Here is a 13,771-nt window from a genome sequence, read left to right as displayed (position 1 = left end):
CTCCCCAGAAACTCAACTTGGCTGCCTGGCTTCTGAGGCCCGGGCACTGAAGGCCCAAGGGCTTTCTGACATAGTTGTGGCTACCCTACAGAAGAACCGTAAACCTGTGACTAATAGTATTTACAACAAAATCTGGAAGAGATTTTCCTCCTGGTGTGGTTCTCGGCCTCCTGACCCCCTTCGGCCTAATATTGCGCAGATTCTGGACTTCCTCCAGAGTGGATTGGACTTAGGCCTTCGGCCTAGCACCCTGAAGGTTCAGGTGTCCGCCCTCAGTGCTGTCTTTGACACGGCTCTGGCAGATCATCGTTGGATCCGTCGGTTCTTTGTGTCCGCTGGTAGACTCTGTCCACGGCAGAGGGTCCTGACGCCTCGCTGGGATCTCAATGTGGTCCTTACCGGACTATCTCAGTCACCGTTTGAACCTCTGTGCTCTTGTAACATTCGTTCTCTTTCTCACAAAACTGCTTTTCTTGTGGCTATTACGTCTGCTCGCAGAGTCGGAGAACTTCAAGCTTTGTCTTTTAGGGAACCTTACCTGACCATCAGAGATGACAGCATTGTTTTTCAGCTGGACCCTTCCTTCCTTCCTTCCCAAGGTGGTTTCGGATTTTCACCGTTCAGTCCATCGTCCTGCCTTCCTTCTGTCAGAATCCTCGGACTCCGGGTGAGGAAGTGTTTCATTCTTTGGATGTCCGTCGGATCGTGTTGCACTACCTGGCGGTTACTGCTTCTTGGCGTCTTGATTCTAACCTGGTCATCCAGCCCTTTGGCCGCAATAAGGGTAAGAAGGTGGCTAAGAGTACCGTCGCCAACTGGATTGTACGGGCAATTAGAGATGCCTACCTCGCTCAGCATCTCTCTCCACCTACTGGATTCACGGCGCACTCCACCAGGGCTACCTCTGTCTCCTGGGCTGAACGGGCAGGGGCCTCCCCTGAGCAGATCTGCAAGGCGGCTACGTGGTCTTCGCTCCATACTTTCACGAAGCATTATCGGTTGGATCTGGATTCCAACAGGGATTTGGCCTTTGGCAGGAGGGTCCTGCAGGCTGTGGTCCCCCCCCTAGGTATCAATTCTTTGGTATTCCTCCTATGCTGTCGTGAAAGGGACTAGAGAAATAAGAATTATTCTTACCGATAATTCGGTTTCTAGGACCTTCCACGACAGCAGGTAATTCCCTCCCCTTTGTATTCATATATTCCTGAATGTGTGGTACTTCTCATATGCTATGGATTCTTTGTAAGACACTGGCTGTGGGAGGTGGGAGGGTCCTTTTTAAACCTCTTGAACTTCCTGTCCCAATTAGGGCGTGGAGAGACAACCTCCTATGCTGTCGTGGAAGGTCCTAGAAACCGAATTATCGGTAAGAATAATTCTTATTTTTTTTTTTTTTTTTTTTTTTTGCTGCCGGTTTCGTTTTTTTCTAGCATTGACTTGCATTGGCGCCGCATGGGCTTGCGTTCAGTCTGGTTTTTGCCGCATGCGGCAGATTTAACCGATGCGGCGGCCGGATGGCACGTTCCCTGGCACGTTTTTTGCTCTGGCAAAAAAACCGCATTCGGCCACTGCGGCGCATTTTTCAATGCATGCCTATGGACGCCGGATGCGGCGCAATGCGGCAAAAACCACATGCGGCGGCCGCATGCGGTTTTTTCCACTGCGCATGCTCAGTAGCGTGCCGCAACCGGAAAAAAACGGACGGGCAGCATGTAAAAACTTATGCAAAGGATGCGGTGTTTTCGCCGCATCCGTTGCATAGGTTTCACAGCCGGATTGAGCCGCAGTGCTCAAACCGGATCTGTGAAAGTAGCCTTATCTGCACGGCCGGTTTCATATCCATAGTGAAAAGTCCAATGTGTGGTATCGGGAAGTGGTTTTATTCTCAATGCGTTTTGAAGTTTAAGAAACTTGTTCTGGAGAACCTGAAGAAATTTCTTTTAAAAGGCTTAAAGGAGTTCAACACTAGCTGAAAACATTTTTTGCAGTTTCTGTGCTGTATTGTTATATAAAACACCCCTACATTTTTATTTTTTTTTTTTTATTTTCTAACTTTTGTTCCTCTTGAATTATCCCTCTATTCTCTGCAGCTCTTTGTTTACATTCAGCTCCAGCAAACATGATAACTTCCTGTGCTAAACCTGAGTCAGAGCTCGCACCACTCGGCCTCAGTATCCAGCCCCGCCCCCTGCACACTCATTGGCTATCAGTATTCTCCCCAGCACTGACCTCTCATCGCTCTAGCAAAGATGGGCACATTACTCTATTATATGTGCGGGGGATGTGAGGTGATTGTGCTGCACAGATGAGATATCACTGCTCTGGATCTCCAATCATTGGTAGTACAGAGCAGTGATCCTGCTTCTCTCATCTAACAGCACAATCACCTCACATATAATATAGTAATGTGCCCTTCCCTTCCCCCATAATATAGTAATGTCCCCTTTCTTTGTGCCCATCCTGTAGTAATGTCCCCTTGGGCTCCTCCTCTTGTAGCAATGCTCTGTCTTGTAGAATTGCCCCCTAGTCTGCCATTCTTCACACACACATCCTTCTCACCTGTCCTCGATCCCTTGGTGCCCTGTTTCCTGCCTCTTGCGGCCGCAGCCCCCTCCTTGCTGATCGCTGCCGGTGCAGGGGCCACTGCTGACAGCGCTTTATATCAGATGACTGATTTCCTGGCGCAGTGCAGGGACGCACTCTGTATACAGCTACTCCAGTGATCTGCTGCTGACCTCTGATTGGCCAGCGGCTGATCATAGCTGTATATAGAGCTTGGCTCTGCAGAGCCCCCGGGAATCTGTCACCTGTTATAAAGCGCTGACTGCACAACCCCCTGCAGAGGCCACGATCAGAAAGGGGCCTGCACACCACAAGCCGCATCAGGAGCCGCAGGTGACAGCACTTTATATCAGATGACGGATTCCCGGGCACTCTGTAGAGCCGAGCTCTGTATACGCTACTGCAATGTTCTGCTGCTGGCCTCTGATTGTCCGGCGGCTGCTCATAGCTGTATACAGCGCTCCCATCTGCGCAGCGCCCGGGAATCAGTCATCTGATATACAGCGCTGACTGCACGGCCACACCACAGGCAACATTCAGCAAGGGGGCCATTAGCCTGCGGCCGCCAGCAGCATGGGGGCTGCATGCAGCGTACAGGCAGCGAGACCCCTGCACTATGGGATGTGTTGGAGGGTGCAGGGGAAAGGGGGGCTTGGATTCGGCACACTGTACCTGCCCAGCAGGGCGGCTACATGACATTGCCTGTGATGCCCATGGACCAGGCGACCATAAGCTCCTACCCTGTTGTCGTGACATCACAGGAAGCAGCAAAATCACGGCAGGAGCAGTAACATGACCGCTCTGAGGCAGGGGAGAGGGGCTGACAGGGCAGGTAAGGAGTTACTATCTACTTACCTGCACCAATGTAGCCCAATAGTGTAATGACAAGAAAAGGGCAAAATAAGCCGAATAACCCCTTTAAAGGGAATCTGTGAGCAGGTGTTTGCTGTGTAATCTGAAGACAGCATGCTACAGGGGTTAACACAGATTTCAGCGATGCCCCTCAGATCACACTGTGCTATTTGCCTATAACGTTTATTTTAGCTTCGGGAGATTTATCATTGCCTAATTAGTTCAGTTAGAGGTCAGCTAGTCTGACACACGCCCTGCTTTGATTAGCATTTGATGGTCTATAGACTTTGTATACAGTGTCCACACATATCCTGTCCACTGCCATTAACTTGAGCTGCCGCCGTTCTCAAGTTAATGGCGGTGGACAGGATATGGGTGGACACACTGTACAGAGATCCTTGTGTGGGCCGGTGCAGCTTTCTCAGCTCTTATCAGAACAGCTGCACCCAGTAAGCTCAGTGATGCATGGTTGGGTTCAGGACCTCTTTGCATCATGCTGCTCTCAGATGAGGTGGCAAAAACCTGCTGATAGATTCCCTTTAACTAGTGTTGTTGTGGTCACACAACCCCGCAAGGTGTGCAGCATCCGTGTCTCACAATTAGGTTTTTTCCGATTAAAATCCCATTGCGCTAGAATTATCACCCCACTTTCTTCAGTAAGGGAATATTCACCCGTGGGTTGTTTGATTTATATTTTTGTATGAAATATGCAGGCTTTGGCCAGAAAACTACAGCAGAAATTTTGTTTTTTTTTTCAAATTTATTTTTTACAGGGTTTTGGGGGGGGGGGGTTTGTCTTTTTTTTTTTTTTTTTTATGCAAAGCTATTTGATCTCATTGGGGGAACTTTCCGTGAAATCTCTGAATAACATGCTGCATTTTTTTTAACAATCACAAGGTGGAAAAAACACCCTGGGTATGAGATTTTTGTTACTGTAATGCAGTGTTTTTGTTTGCCCCCCCCCCCCCCCCCCCCAATTAAAAATTGCTGTGTAATTTGGAGCCTGCTGAACAGGACGGCACTGGGCAGTAAACCCTGGACGGCTCGACCTCCACTACACTGCAGTCTGGACGTGTAAACTGCATCATATTCAGTAAGACAGACGACACACACACTACACAAATTCTTCACATATAGGATAACCTGCTGTTATGATGTTCCTCCATTTACCGCCGTTCCGAGACACCACAGAATAGCAGACCGCGCTCATTAACACTGCAACATTGTGCCGTAATCGAGTGTGATTTGGAAAGCTGCTCGTTTTTTAATTGATAATTAAATATTCACGCCCCGGGACCACATTTGACTTGTGCTCTTAATAGCCGAGGGCAGATGATTTTCGCATTATAAAGTTGTGTACTAGCAGAAACTTTTGGAAATCCCTGGATTATTACATGACTGCCAATAAATGGTAATGAGAATCTCTCGAAAGGGGGAAAACGAGCCGGCAGGTATTGGTGAGAAGGAGCAGTGCTCCCATCTAATACAGGCTCATACCCTCAAAGGCACATTTTAACTATCTGACACAATGGTTTTTCTTGCCATTTTAGCGAATGGGCTAGTCACCTTGTCCCTCTGCTTTTGCTACCCTTTTGATGGCATAGTCAGGTGACAGATCTGCTTTGAGGGTTTTTGTTTTCTAGGGGAGGCTATATGCTGCTTATGCCTCATTCAGACCATGTTTTCTATCCTTGGGTCTCACAGATGGGCTTTAATAGGTACTGTATTTTCCGGTTTATAACACTACTTTTTAACCCCTGAAAATCTTCTCAAAAGTCGGCGGTTGTCTTAAACGCCGGGTGTCGTCATGGCTTTACACAAAATAAAAAAATATTCTCACCTCTCCTCTGTTCCCGCGGTGCCTCCAGCTGTTTCTTGCAGTCCGCAGACATACAGACCCCTCCGTGATAGCGTTCGATGCACGGAGCAGCCGCTGCTAGATGTCATCATGGCTTTACTTAAGCTGAATGCTTTGTGGCGCTGTAAAGCATTCAACTGCATTAAAGTCATGATGACATCCAGCAGTGGCCGCTCCGTGCATCGAACGCTATCATGGAGGGGTCTGTGTGCCTGCGGACTGCAAGAAACAGCTGGAGGCACCGCGGGAACAGAGGAGAGGTGAGTATCTTTTATTGTGTGTAAACTACAGCATAATAGGGGACAAGGGGGGAACCAGCAGGAGGACATTACTAAACAATGGGGATGTTACTAAAGAATGGGACATTACAGCAGGGAACATTACTAAACAGTGGGCACATTACTCGGGTTGGCTTTTACTCGAATATATATGATATATCCCAAACTCTATATTTTAACTGGAAAAGTTGGTGGTCGTCTTATATGCCCAGTCGTTTCATACGTCGGAAAATACGGCACATGTTCTATGCTGCTATTCACATGTTTAGTTGTTTTTTTTTTTTGTTTAATTTTTAAGTCTATGTGTGTGTGTTTGTGTGTGATTTTATATATATTATGTCTTAAATATGACTCAAACACAAAAGTACAGTGAGGACGTGTTTGTGACTTGGTTTGTCTCCTATAGTGAAACTGAGTAAAGCAAATTGGGAACTGACTCTGCCAAAAGCTTTCCTTCTCTTGTCTTTTGGATATGCTCCAACTTTGATCCATAAACAAAACAGCTAATATGCAGCGTGTTAACCCATTCCAATCTGTAGAAACTGTGGAGCACGCTTAAGGGAGCTGTTAAATTTATTATTTATTACATTTTGGGCGAGCCTGGAACAGAATTTTGTTAGAATTCATCCCAATTTCTTGCCTAAATGTTAGAGAATTCTTTGGGCCACCCCCGCCCTCCCAAGAACTTTCACCCTACTTTGGAAAACAAATCCCCAGGACATTTTAAAAATGGCAACAAAGGCGCATACTTGAGTAAGTGCAGTGTTTGCCCATATGTTGCTTTGTGACGTTGCAGTGGTGGAGCGAGGCCTGCATAAATGCCCCTCTGGCTGACGTGTTCTTACTTTCCCTTTATTATAACAGGGGCTACATGTGCGTTTTAATATGGTTTGAGTGAAGTTGATTATCTGAAGATCCTCTAGATGCTGGATTATCTGTTGTTTTTTCCTTTACTTTGAGAATGATTATTCTTGCTTCTATCCGTTCAGCTCCAGCTTTGTCAGATGCCGGGCTTGGATCTTCCGGTTTTGCGGTACGGGGGTTGCCTTGTTTTTAGCCGGTGTGAGGACTTTGACCTGATAACCTGCGATGTAGCGTTTCCTTACTTATTGTTTGTTTCCAGGTTTAGGAAATGGAAAGTGCTTACACCTAAAGCTATTTCCGTTATGCATTTTACTATGAAAACCTGGAGTCAGCTCTTTTATAGTCACCGTCAGACCTGTGGAATGAAACGTCTTAACTTTTTTTTCTTCTTCTTCTTTTCCAGTCGAGCCCGTCCTCTCCCGAGCCCGCCAGTCTTCCTGCAGAAGATATCAGTACAAACTCTAATGGCCCCAAACAAACGGAAGTTATTCTGACTGATGACCGGGAAGATCTTTTTGCTGGTAAATTTCTCATTTATTTCTCAAGAAGAGTGATCCTACTTGTTGGAAAATGCCATCAATGTGTGATGGTTTCATGGTGTGAAAAAAATAAGAATTAGACCTACTGGTAATGATGATGTTTCCAGGAGTCCGTCATGACGGCACCACCGGAGGTTGCTCCCCTATCCTCTATAGCAGGGGTCTCAAACACGCGGGCCGCATGCGGCCCTTCAGGTGGCTTCTTGCGGCCCGCTGGCCCGTGGACCCGGTAAAGATGGCGACCGGTGCAAGGGGCCGCAGCCGCCAGCTATTTACTTCAGTTTACAGTTTTGCCTTTGCCGCGCACAGTGAAGTTCTCGCTGCAGAACGCAATAACAGCCGCCTGCCAATCAGAGGCAAGCACCTGCTGCATATGACCTCAGATGCTTGCCTGTGATTGGCCAGTGGCTGTTGTGCAGTGAGAACTGCTCTGCACGCGCCGGCAGAAAGATCAGCGGTGACAGCAGCTGTGATCATTACCGGGTCCACGTGCCTGCGTGCTGCCGACGGAGGATAGGTGAGCAGAATGTTTGTGTGTGTTTGTGTGTGTGTGTGTGTGTGTGTGTGTGATTCTGTTGCTGGCTGAGGCTGCACAGGGTGTGTGTACGTGTGGGGACATGCATGGGGCACATTACCACAAGAAGGGGACCTGCATGAAGCACATTACCACAAGAAGGGGATCTGCATATGGGGCACATTACCACAAGAAGGGGACCTGCATGGGGCACATTATTATAAGAAGGGGACCTGCATGAGGCACATTATTATAAGAAGGGGACCTGCATATGGGGCACATTATTATAAGAAGGGGACCTGCATATGGGGCACATTACCACAAGAAGGGGACCTGCATATGGGGCACATTACCACAAGAATGGGACCTGAATGAGGGTACATTACCACAAGAAGGGGTCCTGCATGGGGCACATTGCTACAAGGTGGGACCAGGATGGGCACATTACCACAAGGAGTCCTGCATAAAGCACATTACCACAAGAAGGGGACCTGCATGGGGCACAATATTATAAGAAGGGGACCTGAATGAGGACACATTACTACAAGGAGGAGTCCTGCATGGGGCACATTACTACAAGAAGGGGAGCTGCATGGAGGCATATTAATACAAGGGGAGCTGCATGGGGGAACATTAATGCAAGAAGAGGACCTGCATGGGGACATTGCTACAAGGGGACAAGGTTGCGCACATTTTTACAGAATGGGGAACAGGAGGGGCACATTACTACAAGATGTTGGCCAAAATTACTATGCGGTGCTTATTGTAAAACTGTATTACTTACAAAGAGGGGGAAAAAATGTAAATAAAAGTGTTTTATAATATATATTATACACACATACAAAAAAAGTACACATTTGTTATAATAGACAAATGAAAAATGTTCAAAAACAGTGATCCAAGGGTGTATAGAAAGAAAAAAATGGTACCACTAACAATGTCACTTTGTCCTGAAAAAAATGCGGCCCCTCAAATTATTTTTTGTGTGCGGCCCGTACACCCGGCCGAGTTTGAGACCCCTGCTCTATAGGGACAGGAAACACGCAAGAGGTTGACAGCCCCTCCCATCCCCCACCTACTCAGTGACTTTCCAATTACCACCACAGGATGGGTATAACACCATTTTATTAGAACAAGACTGCGTAAAACAAGAAGCAGTACAATAGAAAACGGGTAAAGGGAGGGATATAAGGGTGCTGTCATGACGGACTCCTGGAAACATCATTACTGGTAGGTCTAATTCTTATTTTCCAGGTCGTCCTTACATGACAGCACCACCGGAGAGTACCAAAGGAATCTGATTAGGGGGGGGGGTCGACTGCCTGAAGTACTTTTCTACCAAAGGCTAAACGATCGGAAGTCGACAGATCTAGCCTGTAGTGTTTACAGAAGGTACTGGGACTAGACAAAGTAGCCGCATCACAGACCTGCGCTAAGGTGGCACCTGCCACAGAGGCCCAAGAAGTGGCCATAGCCCAGGTAGAATGGGCCCTAAGGGAAGAGGGAGGGTCCCGCCCCACCCCAGAATAGGCTGATTAGATCAAGGCCTTAACCCATCTAGCCAGGGTAGCCTTGGAAGCCTTCTTGCCCTTGTTAGGACCCAAATTGAATGAACAGACAGTTGTCCAATCTCCAGCTCTTAGTTGCCTCCAGATAGGCCAACAATACGCTGCGCACATCCAAGGAACTAAGCTCCTGTTCTTTAGGCGTGGCAGGAGTGGCGCAAAAGCATGGAAGAACAATTTCTTGATTGAGGGTAGCTGTTGACACCACTTTTGCTTAGACGCAAGGTCACCCGACCAAGATCTGAGCCAGAGGGACCTTCTGGCCGTGTTAGAGAGAACGCTGTTCTTGGCTGCGAATCTAACCGATTCGGCCTATGCATCAGCCAAGAAAGCAGTAGCATTCTTCAACAGCGGTAATGCCTCGATGATGCTTTTAGTAGGAGTACCTTGCCTAAGGTGGTCCTCCAAATCATTGAGCCAGAAGCCCATTGATCTGGCGACCGATGTGGCTGCAATATTGGTTTTAATAGTAGCGGCGGATGCTTCCCAGGACTTTTTCAGCAATGCGTCGGCCTTGCGGTCCACTGCATCTTTAAGCCCAGAGGAACCCTCAAAAGGAATCGAGGTCTTTTTAGCAATCTTGACTATAGGGACATCTATCCTAGGCACTGTGTCCCACAAGGCTACATCCTCAGGATCATAGGGGAGATGGGATTTAAAGTCTCGAGGGATGAAGAGACCACGCTCAGTGTTCTCCCATTCCTCCAGAATCCTCTTTCAGCTGGGAATTCACCGGGAAAACCCTAGAGCGGCGAGACCGAAGTCCTGTAAACATTTTATCTTGCACTGATGCGACTTCCTCAGGCTCATCCACCTGCATAGTGCTCCTGACCATTTTAAGTAGCATATCCGAATCCCCGGAATTGAAGACATATCTCTTCCGGTCTATTGTGGGAGACGAAGAGCGGTCGCCGTCGTCCTCAGGATGAAAATGAGCAAGAGCCCTCCTCGTCGGAAGAGAAGTCCAACTCCCATCGTGGCTTTTTAAGTTTCCCTTGGGAGGCGGAGGAAGAGGTCAGGGAAGCCACGGAAGCCTGAACCTCCTCCCGAATCATGCCTCTCATCTGTGCCAGAAGGGAACACTGTTCCTCAGTCACTATGGTGGAAATACAGGCAGGGCATAGGTCTTTAACATAAGAGTCTGCCAGTTTCACATGGCAGACCAGGCAACGCCGTGACTTAGAGGGCACCTTCAGGCCGGCCGACCTCTTTTGCGTCGGCACAGGTGAGATGTCCCTGCCCTAAAATAGACATAAGGGAGGATAAAGCCAGTGGACACACAGCTGAGAATCCAGTGAGGCAATCAGGAAGTGACTTACGTGGACTAGAGGAGACCCCGGGGGGCGTCAGGCCGGGTAATAACATCCATAGCCGTAAAACCGCATAGAAATCACAGATCACCCGGATCCACCCCCCCCCTCTTTATACTATACCGTCTCCTCGGCATCCCTGGTCCGACCCTGCCGCTGCAACGTTCAAATCTCCCTTGCACGCTGCCGCTTCCGGAAGTGACGTGGACCCGGAAGGAGAATGACGTGCCGTGCGGGTGTTTGTATCCGGAACTCACCGCACGCTGTCGCAGGGGACCCAGAGCTCCCGTGGTGGTAGATACGGCCCAAGCTGGGAGCTCCCGCTCATACCAGCGTGGCTGAGGGACCAGTGCATCGGTTTCAGCCGCAGGAGGATCCGCTTGAACTGGGAACAGGAGGCCTGTGCCCCCCTCTCCCTGGATCCGGTAAGCTGCGCGTCCTCTTGCATGCCCCTGTCCTGTGTAGGGACAGGAAAAACACTGAGTAGGTGGGGGATGGGAGGGGCTTTTAACCTCTTGCGTGTTTCCTGTCCCTATAGAGGATAGGGGAGCAACCTCCGGTGGTGCTGTCATGTAAGGACGACCTGCAAACAGAAGGTACCCCCACTATCAAGCAGTTGAAGAGTAGGTGGTGCTCAATGTAGAGTCCCATTACTGTTCTTCCTACACGCACATCTATGCCATGTTGCCTGGCATTACAACTCCACTGCTTTCAACTTGTGTACCTCGCAACAGTACCAGACAGACCTTGCCAGGCATTGCAGTGAAGAGGCTGCTGCAACGAGCGCCAGTGCCCTTTAATAGTTATTAGTGATGAGCGAGTATGACCATGCTCTGTACTCGTAACGAGCAGATGGGCACGACTCGAGTACCAGAGTATAATGGAAGTCAATGGCGAACTCAAGAATTTTTCTGGAAGAGTTCTCCTTTGAATTTCATTATACTTTGTAAACGAGTCCTGCTCATCCGAGCATCCAACTGCTCGGTACTGAGCATGGTGGTGCGCGCTCATCACTAATGGTCATGCAATGGGAGCATACATGGATTTCTCACTTTACTTTACCAAAGACTTGTGTAGATGCTTTGTATTTTCTTAAAAGGGTTGTCCTACCTTTTGACATCTATTGTATATCCACCACTGGGACTTGCATCTATCTCAATGCGGTCTCCAGTTGCACACTGCAATCACTAGAGGGGTGACCGCTAATGGTCAGATTATTATTCATTATTATGGCGACCGAGTTGAGGGGTTAGCACGCTGTATTCGGGGTCTTACGTCCTGCAGATAAGTGGGTTGTGTGCTCTTCTCGGTGGTGCACACAAAGCCCGCCCCCCCCCCCCCCCATTCCCGGTGGTGCGCACCAGGCGCCCCATTCCCGAGAGGTCCAAGCAGTAGGACGCACTTCTATTTGTAGCATATTCCTCTGGATAATCCTAATCCATCACTTTCCTGTTGGAGCAGAGCTGAGGTAGGAGTGACCACAGTTGTGCGTCTCCTTTAAGGAATTTCCTAATATCGTTACTGAATCTACTTCTTCAGGTTAATGCCGTGCTCTTTGGTGGACGCTACTTCACTCTTGGTTACATAGTAATTTTTGGAGATTACTGGTTAAACAGGAGGTTACACTTTTACTTGTATACCAAAGGGCAGCACTTGAAGGCTGGATCTGTGAAACGTCCGGTCACTGGGCTCTGAGCAATCTGTAATCCTATATTGACCGCTGTGCCCTATTATACGCTGTATCTTTGTTCTTTGTGAGTTGCCAGGCTTGAATTTAGGACTGAATGTTTCGGTAATGCAATTGACTGTATATTTGCTTTCTGAAAAGTGAACAAGCGAAGAAACAAAACCCTTGATTTGTCTAGTCATAATTGTTCTGGCTCTGGTATTATCCGCTCGGGCAGTTTCATACAGCCACTTTATCTCTGAAGATCGAGAACGTCTGTAAACATGATTGTACTCGTTCCTCATATCGCATGCCTGAGAGGGTGAATTAGTGACCTGAAAGGCCGAATGAGCCACCCTATGCTACAGAGAAGGATATGATAATGTGTATCAGTGTGTGTACAGGGCATAGAGAGGGTGGGGCAAAGCCACATCCTCATTTACTGCGTGCTGCGAAACAGCATGAGTGAGGAGTTACTAGTAAAAGGAATGCCACTAGGTTTTTGGCACCTAATTTGAGAGTAGCCTAATACATAGACAGAGACCCTGATGCCAGATATATCACTTACTGGGCTGCTTGCTGTAGTTTTGATAAAATCACTGTTCTATCAGCAGCATATTATCACTATAGGACTTTTTAAACCTGCTGCGATGTACACCGTGTGCAGATTTATTAGGCAAGTTGTATTGTAGAGGATTTTTTTATATTATTGATCAACTATGTTTTCTATCAACCCAAAAGACTCATAAATATCAAAGCTTAATATTTTTGGAAGTTGGAGTGGTGGTTTAGATTTGGGTATCTTGGGAGGATATCTGTTTGTGCAGGTAACTATTACTGTGCAGAATTATTAGGCAACTTAATAAAAACCAAATATATTCCCATCTCACTTGTTTATTTTCACCAGGTAAACCAATATAACTGCACAAAATATAGAAATAAACATTTCTGACATGCATAAACAAAACCCAAAAAAATTAGTGACTAATATAGCCACCTTTCTTTCTGATGACACTCAACAGCCTACCATCCATAGATTCTGTCAGTTGCTTGATCTGTTTACGATCAACATTGCGTGCAACAGCCACCACAGCCTCCCAGATACTGTTTCGGGAGGTGCACTGTTTTCCCTCCCTGTAGATTTTACATTTTATGAGGGACCTCAGGTTCTCTATGGGGTTCAGATCAGGTGAACAAGGGGGCCATGTCATTATTTTTTCATCTTTTAGACCTTTACTGGCCAGCCACGCTGTGGAGTAGTTGGATGCATGTGATGGAGCATTGTCCTGCATGAAAATCATGTTTTTCTTGAATGATACCGACTTTTTCCTGTACCACTGCTTGAAGAAGTTGTCTTCCAGAAACTGGGAGTAGGTCTAGGAGTTGAGCTTCACTCCATCCTCAACCCGAAAAGGTCCCACAAATTCATCTTTGATGATACCAGCCCATACCAGTAGCCCACCTCCACCTTCCTGGCGTCTGAGTCGTAGTGGAGCTCTCTGCCCTTTTACTGATCATCCTCTGGCCCATCCATTTGACCCATCAAGAGTCACTCTTATTTAATCAGTCCATAAAACCTTTGAAAAATCATTCTTAAGATATTTCTTGGCCCAGTCTTGACATTTTATCTTATGTTTCTTGTTCAAAGGTGGTCGTTTTTCAGCCTTCCTTACCTTGGCCATGTCCCTGAGTATGGCACACCTTGTGCTTTTTGATACTCCAGTAATGTTGCAGCTCTGGCCAAACTGGTGGCAAATGGCATC

General features: G+C 47.6%; 1 protein-coding gene across 1 annotated transcript in view; it reads left to right on the top strand.

Annotated features, from left to right (window-relative positions):
- Positions 1–13,771, top strand: part of SNX2 (sorting nexin 2) — a 93,900-nt gene that overhangs the window by 19,936 nt on the left and 60,193 nt on the right. The window contains exon 2 of the mRNA XM_075324935.1: positions 6,818–6,935. Within this exon, the coding sequence (XP_075181050.1) occupies positions 6,818–6,935 (118 nt within the window). The remainder of the gene's footprint in view (positions 1–6,817; positions 6,936–13,771) is intronic.

This window comes from Anomaloglossus baeobatrachus, chromosome 1 (genome assembly GCF_048569485.1).
Source record: "Anomaloglossus baeobatrachus isolate aAnoBae1 chromosome 1, aAnoBae1.hap1, whole genome shotgun sequence".
Classification (NCBI taxonomy): Eukaryota; Metazoa; Chordata; class Amphibia; order Anura; family Aromobatidae; genus Anomaloglossus; species Anomaloglossus baeobatrachus.
This window is presented reverse-complemented; position numbering and strand designations above follow the sequence as displayed.